The sequence below is a fragment of the Topomyia yanbarensis genome, chromosome 2 (assembly GCF_030247195.1).
Source record: "Topomyia yanbarensis strain Yona2022 chromosome 2, ASM3024719v1, whole genome shotgun sequence".
Classification (NCBI taxonomy): domain Eukaryota; kingdom Metazoa; phylum Arthropoda; class Insecta; order Diptera; family Culicidae; genus Topomyia; species Topomyia yanbarensis.
The window spans coordinates 99,713,548-99,739,546 of record NC_080671.1 but is presented as its reverse complement, the minus strand read 5'-3'; the positions used below and the strand labels follow the sequence as shown (position 1 = coordinate 99,739,546).

At 37.8% G+C, this 25,999-nt stretch overlaps 1 protein-coding gene across 2 annotated transcripts; it reads right to left on the bottom strand.

Moving 5' to 3' along the window:
* Positions 1-5,798: 5,798 nt before the first annotated feature.
* LOC131678984 (uncharacterized) lies at positions 5,799-24,195 on the bottom strand. 2 transcript variants are annotated; one of them, XM_058959490.1, is made up of 4 exons: positions 23,759-24,195; positions 6,459-6,693; positions 6,274-6,382; positions 5,799-6,209 (listed from the first exon to the last, which is right to left on the bottom strand). In XM_058959490.1, coding segments are annotated over exons 1-4 (516 nt in total). In that variant the 5' UTR covers positions 23,930-24,195; the 3' UTR covers positions 5,799-6,208. The 2 variants fall into 2 exon arrangements, with proteins under 2 accessions (XP_058815473.1, XP_058815472.1); XM_058959489.1 differs by having other exon boundaries at positions 5,802-6,209; positions 6,294-6,382.
* Positions 24,196-25,999: the final 1,804 nt, after the last annotated feature.

Genomic DNA, 25,999 nt, shown 5'->3' with positions numbered 1-25,999 from the left:
GCCCTTTTGGGCGCACACGCACTCGCGACGCGGTTGACTAGCGACTTTCGGAACTGTCCCGTAGTGAAATATCACAAGTCGTTGCACTATTGAAACACACTTTATTTTAGAAAGAAAAACTTCACTATCTAATTCAACTTTATTTGCTCTGTAATCTTGCGCGGGTTAGATATACAGATGCGATGTAACGGATGGTCTGAACTTAACTGAAACTGATCTAGCAGACTGGTCGCTGCTATGGTGCAGTGGTGAATATAGGATACGATCATGCACGATCGATAGCTACCTGCTATCCCTATCTTTCTGCTGGTGATAAGGGAAATAGACTGATAAGAGCAGATCTACGGGAGAGAGATAATAATGTGGAACTTATCTGTGTTGCCAATTTAGTGGTTTAGTTCATTCCCAAACAAAGACAATTAGGTTTAATAATAAGAATTTTATCAATGGGATATATAAAATTAGCTTTTTTCATTTATTAACTCATGCTTTATTTAAAGCATTATTATTTATATGTGCAGGTGTTGTAATTCATTGTATAAGAAATATTCAAGATATTCGATTTATAGGAAATTTAAGAATAAGAATACCAATAGTATGTGGATGTTTTAATGTAGCTAATTTAGCTTTATGTGGAATACCTTTTTTGCGGGGTTTTATTCTAAAGACTTAATGTTAGAAATAGTAAGAATATCTTATTTAAATTGCTTTGCTTTTTTTTTTCTACAGGTTTAACTGTTTGTTATTCTGCCTAAGCTGCCTAAGCTCGACCCTCATCAGCAAAAGACAAAAGTTCAGTCTGTAAAATATTAAGCCTGTTCTAATGACCCTGCCACTTCTAGTTTTCCGATCTGTATACTTCACATCCTTACTATGGCTCTAATTTTCATAACTTTCCCTACCCAGTAATCTCTAGCTAATTGAATGTCGTTAAAATTTAAAAAAGAAAATTTGACTAGCATAGTCGAAATAAAAAAGGAAAAAAGTAAATTAAAACTTTTGCAAAAATCATGAATACACACAATACTTATGCACATTGTATTTCAATGACTTTTGAAGTATTCAAAACATTTTAGGTAGCTGAAAACTTGGTCATATCCCCTAAATTTACGTCCTGTTTAATTGCATGCATTAGGGCTGATTTCTTTACCCTCGCTTAACTTTTAAACTAGGTTTACCAGTACGTTTAAGGGGTTATATACAAAGTTGAAAATCAAAGAATCGGAATTTTTTTATTGAATATTCTGAAAGTACATGCTTTTAAAAGTATCTGTGCAAAATTTCATCCAGATCGGAGCACTAGATTTCAAATTACAGCCATTTGTAGCGAACTGGTTCTCCCACGAATGAAGTTAACATAAAATTTTAAACGCAATTATCTCGGAATGAAATTTTTTGAAAAGTACTGTTGCGGTGAACATGATATCTCAAAAATTATTCATCCGATCTTCATAAATTTTTTTGTTGAATTGTTTGTATTTACATTCTCGTGTACTTGAACGGTTCCTTTTTTATCAAATTTTTTTCAATTCTTTGTAATTAATTTTTGTTTAAAATTTGGAACACCAAAAAACTCATTTTTTGGGCCAACTTGTTTTTTTGCAAGAAAAAAAAATTCTATTAGAAAACCGATCCATTCAAGTACACCACAATACATTTTTCTTCAATAATCTTTTTAGTTTTTGGAAATCAGTTGAGCGGTTCGGCTTGGAGAGCGTTCACAGCAAACCTCTGCCTAAAAACACGCTTCGGGGGATGGGCCATAACTCCGACAACCTTGAATATTTTTTTAATTCAATTTGGTTTTTCTATCTTCGATAGTACTACCCACCCAGACAACCATTTTACACTTATATCACAATCTATGATCGCATTGTGAGTACAATCATGCGTGAACATTATATCGCACAAGGTGCTTCAAATGCGCCATATGCGTGCAAAAGTGGAGGCGATATATATGCATCATGAAAAAAAGTTCTACCATATGAGATGTAAAAAATAAGTTTATGCGAATTATGTACTACATGTCGAGTAATTTAAATACTCATTGCGACATTAAAACCTCATATATGCGATACAAAGGAACATTATAAACGAATTACTTTAGCAATATATGCGATGTGTGTCAGTTATAATTACGATTTTTTTGGTTGTTATATACGATTTACACCGGATTTTTTTTCAGTGCCCAAAAAACGAAAAAATAAACTAAATTAGTTCCAAAACCAATATTGCTATACATGGCGTGGTTCTCTTGTGAATACCTTGGACTTATACCTGTGTACACATTATTTTTGTATTTGTTCATCTTATATCCGACATATTGGGTCTTCCATCCAGACTCGAACCTTGAACTTCTTAGTTGTCAAGGGGCACTCTCTTCTCTGAAATATTTCCCACTTATCAGAAATGCCGATTTTTGGCGATGACATTCTTCTTTCATCATATATTTAACCAAATTATTTCGTATAACCGCAATTTATTTGCGGATGTCATTACGTGATATAATTTGCTACTTTGTACGAGGAAAATGTTGCTTATATATGCATATGTTTGGTCACGATATATCGCTTAATTCGAATTTCATTATATCTCATATCGCGAGTAAATTTGAAATTTTTTACATTACTTACATACATCACAGCATGGTTACCAACTCTTTTTAGACTTAATTTTGCTAAATCAAGATTAAATTATCTGGCGAAATTGGGTACTTGATATTCTGGTTAACATAAACTTTGAATTTATAGTCAATAACCATTCATGTATGTTGTATCTTAAAGGGGTATAATCAATATTTTCTCGCAAAATTTGCTGAAATCAATATATTCTATCGATAGGACACGACAAATTACATTATTTATTCACCTGACGTAGTAAAAGGATTTTCCTTTCTATCTCATGAACTTATAAAAGTATATCTGTGCGCATATGTCTGGCACAATGGCAACTCTGCATTCATATGTCAAAGAGGCCAAACCAAACAAAAGACTTGAAAAATTGTGGCCTCAATTTTCAAGAAAATTTAAAGATCCCGTAAAACTATAAAGGTAAGTTCAAAATATATGTAGATTTATGCAAAGAATACAAAATTTAATAAAGATTTAAATCTATTCATAGATGTTTATTGTTGCACAATTTTTTGAAAAGCAACAACTACGTGTTCTTGCTGTTCCGGTTTCGTGAGTTCGAGACGGATTTTTGATGTAACCGAAACTTTCTTCCAACGAAAAGCTGGAGAAACAAAGAACGGAAGGGTGCAACAAAGAAAAACCTGGTTATAGTGGGTAGAAAATATAAAAGCCTGCAAGCCGCAAAAGACTTACCAAAGCAAGAATTGTCCGACATCGAAAACAAACGAAATTCGTAAAGCTTAAACTACTGATTTGCGGATATACCACTGTACTAGCGATATGACCGTTTATACCTTTTGTCGTGGATTTTAGACAACCGTGTTTACCGTTAAAGTTTATCATACCTTTGATGAAAGAACGAGCAGGAGAGTCACAGATAAAACAACGTACTCTGACTGCAACATGATTACCATCAATTACCCATGCTCTAAAATAGGTAGTAGTTCACCTATAAATGGATTTAGAAATTCAGTAGCACTTTTGGGTTTGCTGGTTCCATAATATATTCCTATGGCCATAGGGGGAATTATAGGAAACTTGTGTACCTTGAAGAGAATTGACCAAAAGTTTTTAGTACTACTTTTGTGAACTGGTGAACCGTCAATGTTAACAGTTGACGATATTGACAAAGGTCGGTCAAGCTGTTCCAATGCTTTAAGTAGTTTTCAAATCTCTGGTGCCAATATTGTCCATTTACCGACATTTCTAATATGCGTAGGTTTCTAGGGGTCCTCATAATAGTACGAGCATTACTCGGCGGATTCCAATTCTAGTAGGAGTTGAGGATTCCTACAATAGATTTCACTGCGGTTTGAGTGATGTGGAACTCCGTGGACTAGTATCGAATGTCAGCAGCAAAATTCGTCCTGTCAGCTGCAAACGTTTGCCTTGTAAATAATCACGCAATATTGAATATAAATAAGTATTGTGGCTGCTGTTGTGAATAACAACCCGATGTTCATTAACAATGACTGTTAATTCAATGCTCATGCTGCAAATGGGCGCAATTTTGCTTATACAGTCAGAAGTTACTCCTGCGGACTCGTCGTTTAATTCTTAGTTCGCTGATCAATGACAGCGAGATGTTTGTTGGCAGAATATAAGTGGCTGATTTTTTTCCTTCGCACGTAGTTGGATATCGAATAAGATTTTCATTTAACCGATTCTACAGACGCTAGTCTAATCACACCCATTGAAATCAGACGGCATATCTTCAATATTTTATCGCAAACAGCAACATTCCAAATTTCCACAATGGATGGGATAAAAACAGGGCAAAAACTTCGAAAGGTTTTTCATTGCTCCCAGGGTGACCACGAACCGATAAGCTCACTGTCCCTCGTCAATAAATTACAATTTTAAGTTGCTTCGGTGCCGCTGATAAGCTAAATTTTACTAGTTACTTTAAGTAACTTTCGTACTGAATTGCAATGGAAAGCACTATATTCTGCTTTCCATCAAGTTCCGGGTTTTCAATTGTTACATTATCCACAAGTTTCCATTTTTTTCCTATATCGCTGCAATAATCGGCTGTATGTCCCACTTTTTCGAGCTTTTATAAATCGTTTATTATTGAAATAATCACACATTATTCTATATGTCTCACTTCATGCTACAAATGTGAAAACTTTTGGAGTGGTTGAATTTATTTACACATTGCTACAATGATGCAACATATAATCCGACTTCAAGCGATTATTTTTATTGTTATAAACTATCAGTTTGTACGACGTATTACCTATACAATACAGTGTGTTAAAGAAAACTGTTGGAACTCACGTATATTAATCAGTTTGAGGAATTCTGACGAGTTTCATCATACATAACATGAATTCATCTGCATGGTTATGCGATTTTGTGATATTAATCGCAATAAGTTCATGTAATATCATTATATGCGAAAAAATATAAACATAACCCTCACAGTTATACTATAATGATTTTAAATAGCTCTTTGTACGATGTAATCCATGCAACTTTATGCGATTTCTGGTTGTTTGGGAACGAACTGTCTTTCGCTTTTCAAATAAGCTTTGCATAAAACACTTAAAAAAATTACGAACTTAGCTAACTCTTTCGCCACAACATTGTATATAACCCCTTAAACCTGCCTTAAGCGTTGAACGAGGGTGAAGAGATCGGACCTTAAACATTCAGTTTCAGAGTTACTATAGACTCTTTATTGTCGTCTTACAGACTTAGTTCCAAAAACCATTATTCTAGAATTATTCGACAAAATATACCCCTTCTCTCCCCCCCCCCCCCCCCAAAGCCCATATAGGTATTTTTAAACAAATTCACTTTTTTCCTAATACTGGTAATATCCGGCTACTCAAACTCCCGCGAATATGGCCACAGATACGTGCAGCAGACTAGATTAGTTGCGTTTGATTTCTAATCGAATTTCGCAATTTTTGATATATAAAACATGATAGGAATCCACCGACCACAAAATTAATGGCTCTGGCGGTTACTTTTTAGCCACTGCGCACTGGTTTATAAACCTGCACTGAAACAAATTTATATGATTTTTCAGATGAATACAATAATTTTCTTTTAATATGAAACTCTCATCCAACCTTCACCAAATTTGTAAAAAATGTTATTCAGTGTGTGCTAAGAAACAAAAACATGATTGTTTGCGGTCTAGTTCGGCCTCCGGCGTACGTTGGTGACATGGAAAGAACCAAAATCAAATGACTGAACAACTGTTCCGGTCAATATATTTAACGAAAATATGTATTTACAAACAGCTATTTTGATCGTAAAGAAAACAGTTACATGCATCAAATGTTAGTGATAGTGTATAATTTTATTATACAGCAAGTTATGAGTTATAGTCCTTGTTAAATTTTCAGTTCTTTCTTGTCCATTAGCTTTCTGCTTCATATGTAGTGCCCCTATTTAAGATTAATGTTCTGATTGTGCATATGTTGTGTCGCATACATCTAACCGTTTACTACTTTCGATCTAACATTTACGACCTATTCAAAAACAACTGACAGCATTGAAATAGCATTTCCAATAGCGGCCCTTTTTCGTTTTGTCCTCAGTGCCCCTCGTTTGGATGTCCATCTAAAACGTAAACAAGCGAAAGTCAGTATTCTACCGAGTGCGAACAGTCCGCTTAGAATCACACCAATATAAATCGTTTTTTACCATTTCGTCCAGCAGCTCCTTGCGGCCCTCGAGCTCGTCCAGCTCATCGGGTATCGCATTGTCCACTTCTGAGTCTTCGGCCTCTGCCTCTAGAATTAATCAAAAATTAGTTCAAGTGGATAGTTCACACAATACCCGGATCCTGTAGCAGGAATGCAAGCCTACCGTCATAATAGGACTTCATCAGTTGCTCCGTTTTACCGGGTAATGACGGTGGTGGTGGCTGCGACTGCTGCTTTACCATCCCAGTTGTTACCGGGCGGCCACCATACTTTGCATCCCGGTAAACCTTGTTGATCGGTCGTCCCCCACCATCCTCTCCACCGTCTTTCTCCAGTGCGTGGTGAAGGGCTACCATTAGGCGATCGAGTAGCATTGCAGCTCGCTTAGGGACTACCATCTGTTGGGAGAGAAGATAATATGTATTCTTAAGTTATTACTCGCACTGCTTTGCATAACTCTTCTTTGCATAACTCTGTTCGAACGTTTTGTAATAAGTAAAATAAATCGAATAAATTTGATTTATAAAATTAATAAAGTTCGAAGGATATTCTTCATCGTCTTATACAAGTGGACTACGTCAATATTAGTGTTATAGCTACTGTCAAAGGCCACTTTTGACATAAGCATTCATTTTATTGGCGATTTTCGCCTAAACACGTTTGTGATATTTGCAGTCTAGATGTTACGTTTAAAGTGGGAAAAGGGCAATTATAAGTGCAATAATGAAGTGTTAGACGGTAGTGGGTAGCACGCGCGTGAACGCACCCCACCGAATAACGGCAGCACTGGAGCTGTCAAAAAAGAAAACCGCATGTTCATAAACTTTCTGAGCCGGTGGAGTGCGGACGGCCCACCGAGGTCCTGCAAAAGGCGGTAAAAGTGTGCTTGAGATTTTTTGATCAGGAGTTAAAATGCGATTGGTGTTTCATTCCGTTTTCCTGTGCGTGAATATTGCCATGATCGCAAGGGCCGGTCCTGGCGTTTTGTAGTGCAAGTGTACACTCCGTATTCCGGCGAGACGCAGAAAGTGGCCTGATTTGGCCGATCAATGCAGCAGTGGCGAACAGTGAAAACAACCGGATGGAGTACAAGGCAACACTCAAGGATCTGGACCAATTGTTCGAACAACCGAATGAGTGCAAACGTCTGACCGAAATTCAAGTGAAAATCCTGTGTGATAACTGGTTGCGGCATTCTGTGGGCCACACACACTAAGGTGATCGAGAGACACGTTCGGTGGGACGACATCGAAGGAGTCATCAGGAATTTTCTGCTTGTCAGGGCTGCTGTGGAACGATTCAACGTACGGGAGGTGGGTGCATGCCCAGGCCGTACGCCGGAACCCCTGCACCCAAGGGACGGATGAGGAAATAACGATGGTAAGCAGTAAGTCTGCACAGATTCTCCTTCCTCATGTACTTTATTCGCTTTTGGTGTGGGTCAGCCAGCCTTTTTTTCTCTCCAGATGACATTGGCAGCCAAATTATTAGAGTTTTTGTGAAGAACATCTCAACAAAAACAAGCAGTCGTCTTGATCAGTACGTATAGACGCCGAACAAAACGGAACGATAAACCGAATCACTAGATTCCCATATTACCCAGTTTTAAGTCAGACTGGACTAAGTCGCAAAATCTTAAAAATTGAGATAATGATAGCACTGAATGAATGAATTTCTTCAGTTACATTTGACTTCTACCAGAATTGTAATATGTTACAATTGGGTCATTAAATGAGAAAAAAAATCTTTTATTACATACATCGATACAGCTGATTTTCGTGATTGCAACAATGTTTTTTCCAACTCAGGAAGCGTGAAAATAAAATTTAAATTTAAAATAAAGAAATATGTTGACAGTCTGGATTTGACACTATCAGAAGCATTTGACATATCGAATTTCACGACAAATGATGCCCTGTCAGAAAAAATGAATACACGTTTTCCCGCAGGGTCATTTTTATTTGACATGAACACCATCCAAAGTATACAGTTTTTTTCAATTCGGGTGTTGTCTAGATTGGCCAGATGTAAACAATCGCAGTTTTCCTATGTATGGTTGCCAAGTTTTCATAAGATTTATTTAAAAAAATAAAATCGTTTTTTGAAATAATGTTTTATTATGTATATTGGACCTAAAATTTATCGAATGGAACGGAAAACTATATATATAGCTTAATGACCCAATTAGCATGAATAATGGCAAAAATAAATTCTACATTATGGCGAATGACCCACAGAGGTTAAAGCCACAAATAAATAAACAACAACAACAAATTCTGCATTATAATGTGAAGGATGCTACGATTGAAAATTTTAAATTCGTTTTTCTCGAAATCAACATGATATCACATAGTCCGGTCTGACTTAACACCGACCATATATCGGACTACACCGACTAAGCAAGTGAACGAACCAATGCACTACCAGAGGTTACAATCTAAGTTTTTTTTTATTTCATTTATAGAGGTTTTAACCTTAAGGTCATTCGCCTCTTCGAGTTAGAAAAATCTCTTAGGAAAAATTTCTAACCCTATGTGCGGCGTCGGGACTCGAACCCAGGTGCGCTGCGTACAAGGCAATCGATTTACCAATACGCTACGCCCACTCCCCTACAATCTAAGTAAAGGATGACGAAAACGTTCACTTTTCCACCCTGGGAAAACACCAAGTAAAGTGAATGGACTTTGCATGGTGGCAAAGCGCAAATCAGAAGATGAAAAATCTCAGAAATTTCGCCAATGCTAATTGAAAAAGCAATGAGTCATGGGAGGAAGTGTGCTTTCGATGAAAAAACCAACGAAGGAAAAATATTAGAGTCGACTTCGATTTAATCGGCAAACAGACGAATTTGTTAATAAAATCATTAAAATTGGAAATAAGATTAAGGGTAAGGAAAATAATGACACAGAACAATTAAAACAGAGCATTCTGCACCCCCGAAAAGATGCTGAACGATCCGCAGGTGCTACAATGGCAGGAATAAAATTTCCAACCCCGAAGGGATTTAGAATTTTTATTTAAACAGCGAGCGGGTATATCAACGCCCCCAAGGGTATATTGATATAACTGAATGACAACACCCCTGAAGAGATATTGTCATTAAAATACAGCTTAAAATATAGCTCTTCACTACAGTCGGTTTGAAACAATAGCATATCCTTGAGTTTCAGCTCTCTGTACATAGGTTCATCTATGTATGGAGAACCAAAAATCAGGACACGCAGTTGCATTACTACACGGCAGTTACCTCTCAAACGATATGAAGCTCTGTAATCTGGTTCACAAAGATCACACAAAAATACTCAGCGCGCTGAATAGTAGCCATGTGATAATTGAGTTTGTAATTTTCAGTCAATGCCCTGACTAGAATGCTGCAATTGTGTTTAAAAAATTACAACAAATTCTTTGACATTTTCGGACTCACATCCTGCAGAAAAGTTTTTGTTTGAACGAAAGTTTGCAAGCTACGCCAATGGTTGGCATGGTCGGATGCAACCCCCAAGAGCGAATCTTGTGCTTTAACAAACTTATCGAAAGTGGTAGAACCGGTTCTGGACCACGGAAGTCAGTCGCAGTGCCAGCTCTAGCTAATACATCTGCCCATTCATTTTCAGTAATACCGGTATGACAGGGTACCCATAGAAGGTAAATAGCATTAGAAATGCTAAGTTCTTCGATTTGTGTTCGACAAGCGATCACTAATTTCGATCCCGAATCTGTCGAACTAAGTGCTTTCAGGGCAGCCTGTCTGTCAGAGCAAAAATAGATTCTTTTACCGCAAATTCCTCGTGCTGATTGTACGCCACACAGAATCGCTAATATTTCTGCTGGGAATACGGTACAGTATCTACCAAGCGAATGATATTGGTTTAATCTTATTTCATGACAATAGACACCAGCACCGGCTCGGCCCAATCTGGCTGAAAATTACATACTAAGGTAATTTTGGGATGCTGAGCTCATTTTTAATGTGAAAAGTTATAAAATATGAGATAAATTTTCCCATACAGTGTCATCGAACCTTTCTTATTAGCATAATACCATTTTTATGATTTTTCTTTTTTACTGATTAGATATAACTAAAACTAGATATAGCAGCATTATATTTTGATAAAACTACTTTCAATCTCTACAAAAAGTGTTTGTTTACGTTTTATTCAGCTGTTATTTTGCACTAATCACCATGCTCCTCCATGTCAGCAAATTTTTAAAAATGTTAATTTTTAGCTCCTCCGGGCAAAATTGGGCAAAATGAGACCTTGAAATTCGAAAAGTAGAGATGATTTCCCATAGAATGTGTAATAAGTGACCCTTCCGAACTGTTTCACCTGATTGTATAGAATACATTTGTGAAAAAGGAATTTGCTATCAACTCACTTAATATATATTTGTAATAATATTACATAGCTTGAATCAAATTTGTTGAAATGATTAGCAAAGTTCTTTAAATTCCCTTTAAAATGAAACTAGTTGTGCTCAAATCCGATTAAAATTGAAAAAGTTAGATGTTTTTGAAGTTAAGATAGACACTGTGATTTTGAAAATAAATTTCATTAGAATTGTCTGACACAGCGATGTTTAAATTGCTATAAAAATCTAAATCTCATTCGGTTGTCACAAAATTTTGAGAATATATCATTCAATACATAAGAAATTTAGGAAAAATAAAAATATCAATATTTGAAACATAGGTTTTGTCCGGTCTCCGGCCACTGGGCGGCCCTCCAACAAAGAACCGTCAATATAACAAGCTACGTATTCTTCAAGTTGTCGCTCCATCCAGCTAGACAAATTCCTTGCGAAAAAGAATTCCCACATTGACAATTCTAAAAGGAAAGCTACATGCGAGTGTAAGGTCACTGGGAGAAAGTGTATACTCATCCCAAGTAACCATTTTGGGGCCACAGTTTTGTGTGGTTAGTTGCACGATCTATTGTGTTACTATTCCAGAGTCCAGTAACCTTAAAACGGTATGCACAAAAAGTGCGTCTTGTTTCAGAATCCCATGTAGCGGTTTTATATTCAAGAGTGCCTCTAGATAAGCAGTAGGTGTTCTCGAGAACGCACCAGTCATCGCCATCAAGGCCATCCTCTGAAGATGGTTTAACTTTGATTAGATTATCATGACTTCTCCCTTCTGCCACCAAACAAGGCACCTGTATGCCAGTATTGTTCTAACAATTGTTGGATAAATCCACTGAATCTACTTGGGTTTGAGTCCTCAAGATTTGCCCAAAGTCAGTCCATATTGGCCGAAGGCCATGCCAGCTTTCTAGATCCTGAAATCGATGTGAGCAGTCCAATTAAGTTTTGAGTCAAGAATTACCCCAACGTAGTTAACTTGATCTGCGATAATAATTTCAGAGTAAAAGAACTGCAATGGACGAACTCCGGTTATAATCCTTCGTTGCGTAAAAAGCACAATTGATGTTTTATTTGGATTAATTGATAGTCCAACGAAGACACCATTGCTCAACAACACCTAAGGGTTGTTGAATCAAATCAAAAAGTGTGTTAATGCAAATACCGGTGAGCATTATATGATAATCATCGGCGAAACCATACGTCGGAAACCCAAGCTCATTTCCTCAACAAGCCAGCGGCGATAAGGTTCCATAGAAGTGGTGACAGCACACCACCTTGAGGACATCCGCAGACACTCAGTTTCCTTTTCTCTTCTTGTCTTCACGATGAGCACCTGAAAAGTACTCAGGGGCAGTCGTCAGTGATAGCTCCGTACAGCCTGGAAAATGTGTGTGTGTCAAAAAGACAGTTGAGTACTACTTCTTCGTCAGACGAGTATTTACCATTAGCAGTTCTAATTTTAACTTATTTAATTTACTAGTCTCGTCGAGACTTGAGACATTTGTGCAGAGGCGTTTCCAACCACTTCGCTCAGAGGATCGAAGGGGATTTCTGCATGCTTTGCCAGCCAACTTAACTCTTACGTCGTGGGGAGTACTCGAATTACCCCTCTTTCCGAAATAAGTACGCTAAATGACATGTTGATGGTTTCGGTCTAATTGGCCACACTCCGGGGTATTACGGCAAAAAGGACAATTTTCAACTGGTCACAAAACCCGTCTTGCGGCACGTCTAATTTCATGATTTTGCTAAGCAAGTTCACTGAAGGACATTTTGGCGATTTTTGGTCTGATTGACCACACCCTGGAGTATTTCGGGAACCTTCGGCAAAGAGAACAATCACTTATAAAACCCGTCTAGCGACATGTCAAACTTTATGATTGTGCAAAACAAGTACACCGGAGGTCACCGGAGGTTTTTGGGCGAATTGGCCCCAACCCGGGGTATTCCGTGAACCTGGCTATCCAGTAAAGAGGACACTTTTCAATCGATTATAAAACTCGTCTCGCGGAGTATCAAATTTCATAATTTTGCGCAACCAGTGAACTGGGTTGAACATTTGAAGGTTTTTGGTCAAATTGGATACACCCCCGGGATATTCCGAAAATCTGGTCCCTCCGGCAAAGAGGACAATTTTCGACCAGTTTTAAAACCTGCCTTTCGGCATGTCAAAGTTCATAATTTTGTCAAACAAGTACACGAAAGGGTATTCTGCTGGCTTTTGGTCTATTTGGCCACATTCCCATGGTATTCCGTGAATCTGGTTCCTCCGGCAAAAAAGACACTTTTCGACCCTTTTGAAACCTTGTCTTGTGGCATATCAAAATTACAGATGTTGTAAAAATATTGTGCACTGGAGGATATTCTGAGGGTTTTGTTTGAATTAACCACACCTTGGAGTATTCTGGAATGGGTTCCTTAGAGGAAAAGGACACTTTTCGACCGATTATAAAACCCCCTCCAAACGTTCAAGTATATATTACTATATTTTAAGGTATTTTGTTCGAATTGCACCCAACCCGAATATTCACCTGAATTTGGTTCTTGCTGAAAATAAGTAATCTCGGTCCGTTATGAAACCAGTTTTGTGTCGCGTGTCAAACAACATGAAAGTAGACCATCGCAAAATCGTCAAAAATCGCCAAAGTTGGGCATGCCGCAAGACGAGTTGTATAACGAATTGAAAAGTGCCTCTTTTCTGATGGAACCAGGTTGTCGGAATATCCCTTGTTGTGGCCAATTAGACCAAAAAATCTCTAAAAGTTTTGCAGTATACTTGTTTTGCTAAATCATGAAGTTTAACATATCGCATGCAGGCATTGTATTTATCATTTTTTTTATATTGTAACGACATATAATTAGCAAGGGACTGGAAGGTGAAGTATTTTTCAAATATTAAGAGCCATAGTACTCAAGGGAGAGCAAGGATTTGAAGTAAGAAAGTTTAGAAAAGCGTGGAGTAGGGTCAATGAACAAGCTTAGAGTTTCCCGGTTACTTAGCTTTTTGTCTTCTGCAGCGGCAATTAGTGAGGGCAAAAACTAACTCATTCAATGAGTTTCATCGTCGCACAATGCTTAGGGTGGAAGTTTTCCGTGACTTAACTTTTTGTCGGCTCCGACAGCATAGGTCATTAAATTGACTTTACGCTTGTCCGGACATGCCGCAGACTCAGGTGATTCGCATTTAATGCCAAAAGATCCTGACTACTGCGCTGCAGAAGACAAAAAGCTAAGTAACCGGGAAACTCTAAGCTTGTTCATTGACCCTACTCCACGCTTTTCTAAACTTTCTTACTTCAAATCCTTGCTCTCCCTTGAGTACTATGGCTCTTAATATTTGAAAAATACTTCACCTTCCAGTCCCTTGCTAATTATATGTCGTTACAATATAAAAAAAGGAAAAAGATTGACTCACTATAAGTCGTTAATAAAAAAGGAAAAAATTGTATTTATCGCTCATATGAGTGAATGCGTCCGGATAATTTGCTACTGCGACAATAAAAACTCACATTTTCACACGAAAAGTTAGTGGCACTCACACAACTTCTCCGGATAAATACAACGTGTTATTTCTCCGGATAAATAAAACTGCCGGAGAATGAGCGAATGAGTTTATCACGGTATCCTTTTTGCGCTCGCTGCCTTGCTGTCGCTGCTCCAAAACACGAAAAAACAAGTCCATCATACTTTCATTAGCGCTTTTCTTTGAAATTGAGTGTATATTTTGACGCTTTTATTGATTTCCACGAAATTAAAATATTATCACCTTCTCCGGTGAGAAGGAAAAAATCAAATAAATTTTATCCGGATCATTATTCCTCACGCCATTTCTGGAGACGGAGAATTTTGTGACTCATCTTATCTCGGAAAAATTGGACATCGGATAAGCTTCTGCTCACGTGAGTGAGAGAGAATTACAATGCCTGATCGCATGACAGGTTTTAAAACTAGTCAAAAATGGTTCTCTTTGCCGGAGAAACCAGATTTCCGGAATATCCCGGGGTGTATCCAATTTGTCCAAAAATCCTCAAAAGTTCTCTAGTTTACTGGTTGCACAAACTCATGAAGTTTGACACCCCGCTAGACGGCTTTTATAATCATTTGAAAAGTACCCTCTTTGCCGAAGAAGCCAGGGTCCCAGAATACTCCAGGGTGTGGTCTATTAGACCTAAAAACCCCAAAAAGCTCCTTCAGTGAGCTTGCTTAGCAAAATCATGAAATTTGACGTGCCGCAAGACAGGTTTTGCAACGAGTCGAAAATTATCCTCTTTGCCGGAGGGACCAGGTTTCCGGAATTCCCCGACGTGTGGCCAATTAGACTAAAAACCCTCAAAATGTCTTTTAGCGTACTTGTTTCGCAAATTCTTGCAGTTTGACATGCCGCAAGATAGTTTTTCAAAAGGGCCCAAAATTGTCCAATTTGCCGGAGGATCCCGGTTCCCGGGTTGCACAAAATCTTGAAGTTTGACCTCCAGTGTACTTGTTTTGCAAGTCTGATTTTATAACTGATCAAAATTTGTTGCAGGAGCCAGATTCCTGGAATACTCCGGAGTGTGGCCAATTAGACCAAAAAGCCTAAAAATGTTCTTCATTGAACTTGCTTAAAAAAATCATGAAATTCTAAGTGCCGCAAGACGGGTTTTGAAACCAGTCGAAAATGGTCCACTTTGCCGGAGGAACCCGGTTCCCGAAATACTCCGTGTGGTGTGGCCATTTCGTCCAAATGCTCTCAAAATGTCCTTCAGTGTGCTTGTTTTGCAAAATCATGAAGTTTGAAATGCTGCAAGATGGGTTTTGCAACCAGTCGAAAATCATCCCTTTTACCGGAGGAACCAGGTTCCCGGAAGATCCCGGGCTGTGTCCAATTTGACCAAAAATCCTCAAAATGATCTCCTGTGCTCTTGTTTCGCAAAATTATAAAGTTTGACATCCCGCAAGACAGGGGTGGCATTCCGCATCTCGATTCGAGGGACTCAATTCGAAACGTTTTGAAGTCGTTTCGACTAATTTGCGGCATTACGTATCACCACAGATAACAGACGTTTAGGCTCGATTTGAATCGTGTGTAAATACCCGCTACTGAAATTCCGAATAAATTAGACGTTTGAAACACGTTTGGCAAACGTTTGCAGATGGCGCAGTGATCGATACAATGCAGTTAGGGTGCAGCTGTCAAACACGTGTAGCAAACAGTTGCGCAGATGGCAATAGTGAAACACGGATTTCCAACGTTTATTAATTTGAAAGTTTACACACGTTTTTGAAGAAATTTTGTTCTAGCCTAAACGTCTGTTATCTGTGGTATCACATTCGACCAAGCGTTCGAGCTTGTTAGATTGCGGTACTAGATTTCGACTGCTTGTTCAAGCGCAAACTGTCAAATAAGAGTATACACCGAGAAAAAATATTTTTAATTCTGCTACGAATAAGTTTCATAAAACCAACTTTGGTAAAATATAGGAATTGTTTTAATTTGCTTTTGGTTGCTTGTTATCGAAATATATTTGGATAAGTTTCGCAAATCTACCATTTTTTTCTAGTACACAAAAGGCGTGAGCTCTTTGAAATAGAATAGATGTTGTCAAACATAGATCCAAAAAGATCCGATGTAATACGGAAATACGATTTTTTTTTCCTTTCATGTACGAAAAATAAATTTACCCTTTCCAAAAATATTTATACTATATAAAACAATTGATAAAAGTACGAATCATTTCGTTTCATTGACGAAAAATGTTTTAGACATCGATGATAACTTTTATGCACCGTACGGGCCAATCAACGTCAGATTTACAAATAAAATTTTAGTTCATTCCAAATTTCTTTCTTGCATTCTTCAGTTATAGCTGAATATAATATTTACTTCAAGGTATGAGCTTTCAACTTTTGAAGTTGGAAAAAATGAACAATTTTCAATCGCTGATAGCTCGTAAAGTATTTGATGCATGGAAAAAATATTAAATATAAAAAGTTGTAGTTTCGCATGAGCTTGCCGGAAAAATTGAGATTTTTTTTAAAAGTTGGATCAAATTTTTTGCTTATTTTTTCTTCAAATAATAAAAATCATGTTAGAAATATAGTGTAAAATTTTTGCAGTGGATCTCAAAATGTTTTGCGAGAAATTACAAATATATCGTTAAAAAGGACAATTTTACATTAAACACCATGTTACGGGCCAGCTTTAATTAAAATATCTCGTAAAGTAATAAGGTTCTCAATATAATTATAAATATTTTCATTGAATAAAAAACTTATTAGTCCAAGCTTGTTTTTTCGATATGTTTCTATCATTTACAGAATTCATAACATAAATAACAAAAAAACTATATCAGATTTTTAGTGGTGAATTCATTCGAAAACGCACTTTTTATTATTAATAAATTTTTCGTACAACTAAGAGTTTCCGAGTTATCAGTGGTTGAAAAATGGTCCAATACATAACTTTCAAAAACTCATAACTTGAAAAAAATCTATCGTATTCAGCCAGAACAAAAAATAGATGACAATTATTTTGTGCTAAGAATGCAAGAAAAAATTTTGGTAGGAATTAAAATTGTGGTTGTAAATTTGACATGAAATAACCCGTACATTAAATATGTAAAACTACTCAACTTTTCGTTCATCAAGATGCCATTAGACGAAATGAACAATTTACAATGCAAATTTGCCATTACAAAAACGTGTAATGATTTTGTTCATATCGTATGATAATTTTAATTCCACCTAAGAATTTTTTCAGTGTAAACAAAATTGCAGTTTGTTTTGTTTTTTTTTTCGATGAGCGTCAAATTTACAGAATATAAATGGTGATAGTGGTAAATAAATTGACCCAAGAATGTTCATAATTTGTTCACGTCATTCTCCCTCACCACCTTTTTCAATGCTTGGGCATTATTTTAGTTTGATATAACTGTATTCTTGAACTTCTTACCACAAATTTTTAATATATCTCGCTGTTTAAGTTGATGCACCGAAACATCAAAATGCCTAGCTGGTAGTGTGTCTTATTCGGACCTCAGTCGCATGATGGAATGTATTATCTGCAGAATGAGTTATTCACAATTATTCTTAGATAACAAACCATATTTAATATCTAAATAATTGTTTAAAACAACACAACTTCGGAACCGTTTCTCTCAAATCTTTTGGAAAATAATCATTGCACTGGAATTTTGGTTTTCTGGGCTTTTTTCAGGAAACTGATAGCTTCCAAAAGTAACAATTTTTTTCAGCAATTGATGACGCAAAAATTTAAAAGCTTAAAATTCGTTAAAATAGCCATTTTTAGTTGAAATAGTCCAGACAAAAATGCGTTTTCGTGTTTACGGGGTTGTTAGTGTACTTGTTAGTTAATTATTCTGTTATAGCACACAGAGATAGGGAGCAATGAGGTATATATAGGTGTGGCAGAACACAAGGTTTGCTAGTGTTGGCAACCAAAAATATGTAAACAATCCAGAAGCACAACGGGTCGCCGTCATAGCGGTTACACGATTCAATGGGAGCGGAACGACCGCTATGACGAAAACAAGTCGATTTATACTGTGATCACTCACACCACTCATGTAAGATTCATCTTACGAATACCAAAGTGCCATCTTCGCCAGACCTGTATATACTACATTAGATAGGGAGAACACAATCAAAATGAAGTTTTTCCAGAAATTGCAGATGGCATAATTTCAATCGGTTGATGCATTCAAATTTGTTAGTAATTCAATTCGATTCAAATTTCTTTGCTATATAAGATAATATTCTGCATTTTCATGCATTTAATACAAATGACGATATAACAACTAATTCTGATGGTGTAAAAAACGTACATTATGGCATTGAGTTCAAGGCTATATTGTGATATTGAAAACAGTTGAGGTATAGTCGGGAACAAATGCATCAATTAGTTTTTTACATTTTAACGACATTCAATTAGCTAGAGTTTACTGGGTAGGGAAAGTTATGAAACTTAGAGCCATAGTACTCAAGTGAGAGCAAGGATGTGAAGTAAACAGATCGGAAAACTAGAAGTGGCAGGGTCATTAGAACAGGCTTAATATCGTACGGGCTTAATCTTTGTCTTCTGTTAATGAGGGTCGAGCTTAGGCAGAATCAATTAGAATATAAAATTGTTTAAATCACCACTTTGAAATCAAGAATGATTGTGATTCTATACATCTATTAAATAGCGATTAGGCAAGTCAAGGTGTCTTCACTTTGTTCCAACACTTTTTATTATTACTTGATGTAAGATAATTTATTATCTTTTTCCAAAAAAGTATGTTCTTGATGGTGAAAATAAATATAACATAAAGAAACTCAAAGTACGTGGGAGCTTTTTACACCTTTTGGTAATTTTGTATCCCCTGAGTATTCCGAAATAAAAACACAAATCATAATCTCGAAATACAGTCGACAGCAATAAAACTATCGAGCAAATACGTTCGACTCGAGTCGCTTTCGAGTTCGATTGTTATGGTTCCATAATGCCAACACTTCTCGATAATCTAGTACTTCTTCGAGCTAACTCGAACGAAAATTTACTTTCGAGCTCTGTTCGAAATACATAATGCGAAACAAGGTCGGTTTTATAATCAGTCGAAAAGTATCCTCTTTGCCAAAGGAAGCAAGTTCCCGGAACACACCGAGTTGTGGCCAATTCAACCAAAAACCCTCAGAATGTTGGCCAATGAGTTTGTTTTACAAAATCATAATATTTTATGCGTCGCAAGACTGGTTTGAAGACCGCTATGAAAGTTGTTTGCTTTTCGGAAAGGGAGTAACTCCAGTACTCCCAACAATATATTCGGAACTACGGTCAGTTCCGGAAAGGTGGCCTCGGTTTCTAAAACTGGACAAATTTTGTGATCGTTTCCAAAAAACCGCATGAAATGTGGTTGGAACCCGGCTGAGAACCATTATTTTTATAGGGGGTGGGCGTAGCGTAGTTGGTAAATCCTTTGCCTTTGTACGCAGCGCACCTGGGTTCGAGTCCCGCACACAGGGTTAGAAATTTTTCATAAGATTTTTCTAACCCGAAGAAACGAATGACCTTAAAGTTAAAACCGCTATAATCGAAATATAAAAAAACATTATTTTTAAATTTGACATTTTTAATGAAATGGGGGTTTGGGACGTAGAAGTTAAATGCCTCCGACCGATCCCTGCGTCTGGGATTCCAAGCTCTTCTACATAACCTTTTGAGTCGGACAAGTTCTATGGAAGCTTTTTCTTCCTGTACAAGGCGGGATAGATTCATAGTTGCTGTACGTTTATGCAGAAGATTAATTTGTGCTACTCTAACCATACTCGATTACAGCACTACACATTTCATCATAGCACTTGTACAGAAACTAGAAGATACCAAACACGTTGGCTTATAATCGCCAATAGCGCCCCGAAATGGGTATTAGGGACCTGACCAATATTTGAATCGCACGATTTGTGAAGAAACAAACGACCACTGTGTCAGGGATTCGCGTAACACAGGACGGGTTGTAGCGGTCATGTCATATTCAGCAATATTTTTCAAATTTAGTAGAACCAGTCTGATTTGTTTGCGCCAAGAGTTAGACAACCTACCGTTGATCGACTCTTGCGCAACACCCTAGCAAATACTCCTCTCCGCGAGGGGAAGAAATTAAATTGCCTGTTGAGATTCTCCTGAAGACGAAAACCATGACGATCCTTCGCTTGGAATGCATGATGGAAAGGGACAGATAGAGCCAAAGGTTAGCTGACAGAATAAAACAGCTAGTAGGGTCGTTGATTTCCGAACTTGTCCGAAGAAATTTGCGGGAAAATACGCGCTTCCTGTAAGTTCGTACGAAATTACCTTCCCTAATCTGAGGATTAACGCTGCTAGTCCATTTCGTCCCAGTCCGCCAAACGTTTTGGAAGCTCGCGTGATTTGTCCGGTTTTAGTTTGTCCAAAGTAATTAATGTGACGTAATGTTACTGTGAATTTTGTCTAATTCTTTGCTCTCCCGCCCTAATAGCTCAAGTATAGTCTAAAAGGGAGTAAAAAGTGCGTTTATAGGAAAGTGTGTGCAGAAAGTTGCTAGAAAAGGTAAATGTGCTCAACGTTAGGTGCCATTGACCCCAACGCATGTGCTAACGACCCCGTTTGTCGTAGGCAGACGGCATTCTAATTTCTATTCCGCACAGCTCGCCGACGAACGAGAGAAGAGGCAAAACGAAGGAAAGCAGCACGCGCGCAAGGACGAATTTGAACCCGGCACCGTTACGCCGCCGGAAGGAAGGACGGTCCATCAATAAACCGTTTCCTTCAAGCGCCGGGAAAACCATCGCAACTTTTCCGGCAGATAAATCAGCATCAACCAACACCAACAACCGCTGGTCAGAAACCGGCGCGGCCGATCGATGTGATCGCCCGTCATCGCATCGCCCGTCATCGCAGCAGAACGATCGACAGCAGCAGCAACCAACAGTAGCAGAAACAACTGGTGAGTCGTATCGTTCTTGCTAATTAAGTGTGAAGGGTGGCGTCCAGGGAGGACGCCACAGTGATTTGAGACACCAGAGCGCAAAACGCTCGAGAAGTAGTCCACGGACGGCTAGATTTAGGGACGCGTCCATGAAGTGAGGTTGTGTGTCGGCCATTATCTTGAGTTCCGTTTTTATGAACGCCACACACAACCCTTTAATTAATTAGTCACCCGGGTGCAGAGTGCTAGCCAATAGAGCACTGGATCAGTGAGGTGACGTCACTAGAAGTTTGGGAGAGTTTTGATGGAAAAAGCACACAGCATGGTCAATGAGCACAAGTAGGGAGAGAACACGCACACAGATAGATAGGCCTAGAAATGTATAACATGCAAAATACAAACATAAATAGAAATGCAATTGTTTCCGTGAATCGTTAAATAAATGTGTCGTAGTTTAAATGTAGTAATTGTTTGTAGATTCATATAGTACTCCCGCAAGATTTAGTCCCGTTCTAGTATGGTTACGTCATTTCGTTCTGTAGTTTTCGTTTTGTTCCACTGTCTTCCGCTTGGCGGAATTTGATGAGTGGTGAAAGCTTCGCTTTCAACGTGTTGTGCCACCTGGTGGTGAGTGGCTACAGTTCCAGTGATGATAAGTTAGGTATGGGGAGTTTCTTACCACGAATTATTTGAGGGTGATTAGGTTTTCTGATGATTACTGCTGCTGATAACAGGGTCGTCTACCCGTCTTTTGGAGACTAACTTTTGATAAGCCTGTCTGGTTCGATCCTGAATAATTTCTTTAGGTGAATTTTCTTCAGGGACTCGCCCTAAGAAGAGTCTCATCCGGGCAAACAAATCTTGGCGTGCAGTCTTCCTACGGGAAGTGGCGCATAAACTGCACGCTTGCTAGGGATCGACCAGGGCTGGCTACAGGGTAAGACCCACGATACTCCGTGCGCGACTGGCATATTTTTGTCCCGCCAGCCATTCAGTCCTTGGCACGGAGAAACACCTTGACTTGAGGAATCCTATTTTCAGTCGCCTCTTACGACATGGGAACAGGAACCCAGTGGATCAATTGTTGGTTGAGATACTTCAACCCGCCGGATGCCACACAGCCTCTAGGCTGGTTTTGTCCGGAGAAAATAATTGACTGATATCAACCTCCTAGACTCCAGCCGGGGCCCATGATGGTCCGTCGTGATAGCATATTTCAGTTTCTCCAGCCATGTAATCCTAGGGTAACCAGACGTCCTGGTGTCTTGGGACATCGAGGGGAATGCTTGATTTGTCCTGGTTTTTCGCTTCCAAGGCAAAAATAATTCATTCTAATCGCAACGTATTCAAATCGACCCGATTCTGAACGTGGACCAATCTTCTAAATTGACACCACCTTTCAATCCTGGACCTGACGGATTTCCTCCACAACATTTAAAAAGTCTCATCGACGGTTGCGTGACTCCGCTTATTCCCATCGTACTAGCATCATATGGCATACTTCCATCTTAAGATGGATTGCTAGAAATCCGTGAACATGTTTCCAGCCCATAAAACGAAAGTAAGCGAGACGTCAACAACTATCGAATATCTTCATTGAGAGCTGTTTCGATTTTTTTCGAGCTGGTCATTATGAAACCTCGCAAGACTCACTCACAGCAATACCTTGGTCATGATGAACAAGGCTTCACATCTGGACGATTGACAGCGATTCACCTTTTGTTTCAAACATCCTACAATATCTCACATAATAATGAGTATGGAATGATCAACCAACAACGAATTCGCCGCTTTTGATAAATCGAACAACGATATAACAATCGCTAAGATTCAGGTATTTTTAATCAATAATAATTTTTGTAATTGTTTCAATCCTACGTCACGAGAGAGATTTCCAGGTACCCACATTTACTTCAACATCAACAAATACCTCATGGAAGGCAACTGATACTGTTGATGTTTCTGCTGTACTTCAATGATGTACTTTTAGTGCTGAAGACTTCATGACTGTTCTTCACGGAAGATCTCTAGGTATTTCGTCTGATTCGCTCAATTGAAGATTTTTCCAGTTTTAGTTGATTTGTATAGAAAGAGTCGCATGTGTGGAAATCTGAAGTAGTATTCGGTGAACTCATTCTTGCGAAATAACGACCCGGTCGGTTTCAACTATCAGAATTTTTTTCACTACCGGAAACCTGGAAAAAATCTGCCTGCTATGTCCGAGCAGGAAGCATCGTCAAATTTACTTTGCATCGACGGGAAAGCAGGGTCCCCTTTCGACTGTCCTGGTTTTTTACTCGTCTGACATGGTTATCGACGACGAAATGTAGTGCCAAGGCTTGTGCTATGATTCCAAGTGATGCCATTGAAGTCCCCGAAAATGATGGTCCGCTCACCAAGTGTCATTTTCGTGGATATCCATACAGATAACTATGTTGTATGAGCACGCCAAGTGCGCAGCTCGAGTCGCATTCGGATCCATTTCTACCCACGTAACACGTACAATTGCACATCAGAAACGCGATTGCATAGCTTATACCATACATACAAGTAGTTACATTCGTCAGTCGCATTCATGAAATTCGGTGTTTTAACGGTAAAGTCGTACGAAGAAACATACATTATACTCCTTTGAGAAATTGTACGCAACACTCACCGGATAGTCGTCGTACTGCACTTCCAAAATCCGTGGTACTTCCAATGATTTATCCCTCGTTTTGCCTCCAGCAGGTTTACTAAACACCAAATTTGACTCCAACAGCACCATCCAAAGAGTTATTTGAAATATTGCTCTCTTCATGTTTGTGTCAAAATGAATCCCTTGCATTAACTGGCACAAATCCAACTTAAAGAACTATTGCACTAAAGCCGTTCAACTGCACACCTGCCGCCAACAATCACAGTTTAACGGCATAAATTTTTAACCAGTTCATTCATCATCGAGCTGTCCGAGGGCTGACCAACTCGATCGATCGAATGCCACAGATCGCACCTGGGAGATAGTGCGAAAATCCTTTCTCCAACAAAAATAAGCACTCCGCTAGGATATTCCTTATTAGTCCATAACCGGAAAACACGCGCCACTCTTTCGCTCGAACACGTTGTTGAAGGCAGTCTAAACTGTTCCCTCGAGCTTTCACGCTCTTTTATAGAGTGTGCAAAAATCAGCGCACCACCCGGGGGAAACGTATGGGTAACAAACATACGAAAGAATGGAACGTGGGACTGCCACCCGGTCGCTCAACAGTTAGGTACTGCATGTATGCTGTTACCAACCCAACCGGCATCATAGGGGGAAGGATTTCAGCAAACGAGAATATTGGAGCGAGTGTTCTTGTATTATTTGGTAGCCTATTTTGTACCACAAGACATTTAAGACATTTAAGATATAGAATAGCCTGCTCATTCAAAACCATTTAATTAATGAGTAATAAATTTTCGAAAGCGTCGAATAATTCAAAGATATTTAGATTCATTTCATTTTTTTTCATTTTAGACAACTTTATACGAATGTGTGCGTTACTTTTGGTAAACTTTTTGTAATTTTAACTTTTGTGAAATGGAAAATAATTGTCAATTTTTTTACATCTTATACCACAGTGTACCGGGATTCTGTCTACAGTAATCGTAAATGGACACCCAGCATCGCTGAGAATGAAAGGAAAACTTATAATTCTGGCGTTCTGCAACGAAAAATAATTATGTGCATTTTTTGTTGGTTAAATCAATCACTGATTACTCGGGAACTATTAGACGGGTGGAAAAATATTAAATAATAAAAGAAGTAGTGACCCTATTATATTTAGGCTGTTGTAAAGGAAATATCCCGTAAAGTACTTTGATTTCCATTCTGAAAATTTGACTCACATTTTAAAAAAAATTGAAACAAATTTAAAAATTTTATTTATTCCTAGCAATTGCAGAATAAATATTAATAAAAATAAAATATTATTAAAAATTTTCCGACGAGCTCATTCAAACAGCATTTTTATTACTTAATATTCCATATTTTTCCATACATCGAACAGTTTCCGAGTTATTAGTAATTGAAAAAATCAATTTCATGAAATTGTATGGTTCAAAAAATCATAACTTGAAAAAATATGCCAAAACAAAAAAATACGTGTCAACTATTTTTCGCTAAAGAATGCAAGAAAAATGTGGAAGGAATTAAAAAATTGGTTCTAAATCTGACGTATAAGAATATCCACATATATGTTATTGCAAAATATGCAATTGTTGTACTCACCCTAGCTACAATCAGGGGGAACTGGACCAATTCGAACCTAGTAAGGGTTTGTTATAAAATCTTTAAAATCGTGACCGACAATCTTAGATTCCGATGAAATTTTTCACGTTTCACCGGCATGGAAGACTAAACATTTTTCACAATCAATAAGATCATTTTGACTCAAGAGTAATTTCTCAAAAGGGCGTTTCTACGCGCATTAATTTCAAATTTTTTTGGTCGATTTCTGTATTTTATACAGAAAAACTACCTGAGAACAAGTTACAGGGAAATAATATTTCTGTGCGAAAAAAAAATATACACTGAAAAAAATATTGTTATTTTTCACAAAAACAAAAACTTATGTTAAAAATTTAAATTGCAAGAAAATCCATTTTTTTTAATTTTTCATATTTTGTAAAAAAAACCTATTTTAATCCACCTAGCGGTGAAATTGTGCCTTTCTCAATCATGAATCACGAGAATGTGGGCGTTGTTTATATTCATTAAAAGCTTTTAAATGCATATATTACATTTTATTATTATACATCACATGACAACTATATACAGGAAAATAAATCATTATTCGAGTTCTAAAATTTTGAAAAAGAAAAAAAAGCCACGGTAATATTAAACTGAAAAAAGGTGCAAAATCGGCAAAGTCCCAAA

Coding starts and splice junctions, on each gene's coding strand:
- LOC131678984 (XM_058959489.1), bottom strand. CDS start 23,929: ATGCAAGGGATTCATTTTGACACAAACATGAAGAGAGCAATATTTCAA. Junction 6,694..23,758: donor TGCAGTACGACGACTATCCG/GTGAGTGTTGCG, acceptor CTCTCCCAACAG/ATGGTAGTCCCTAAGCGAGC. Junction 6,383..6,458: donor GATGAAGTCCTATTATGACG/GTAGGCTTGCAT, acceptor GATTAATTCTAG/AGGCAGAGGCCGAAGACTCA.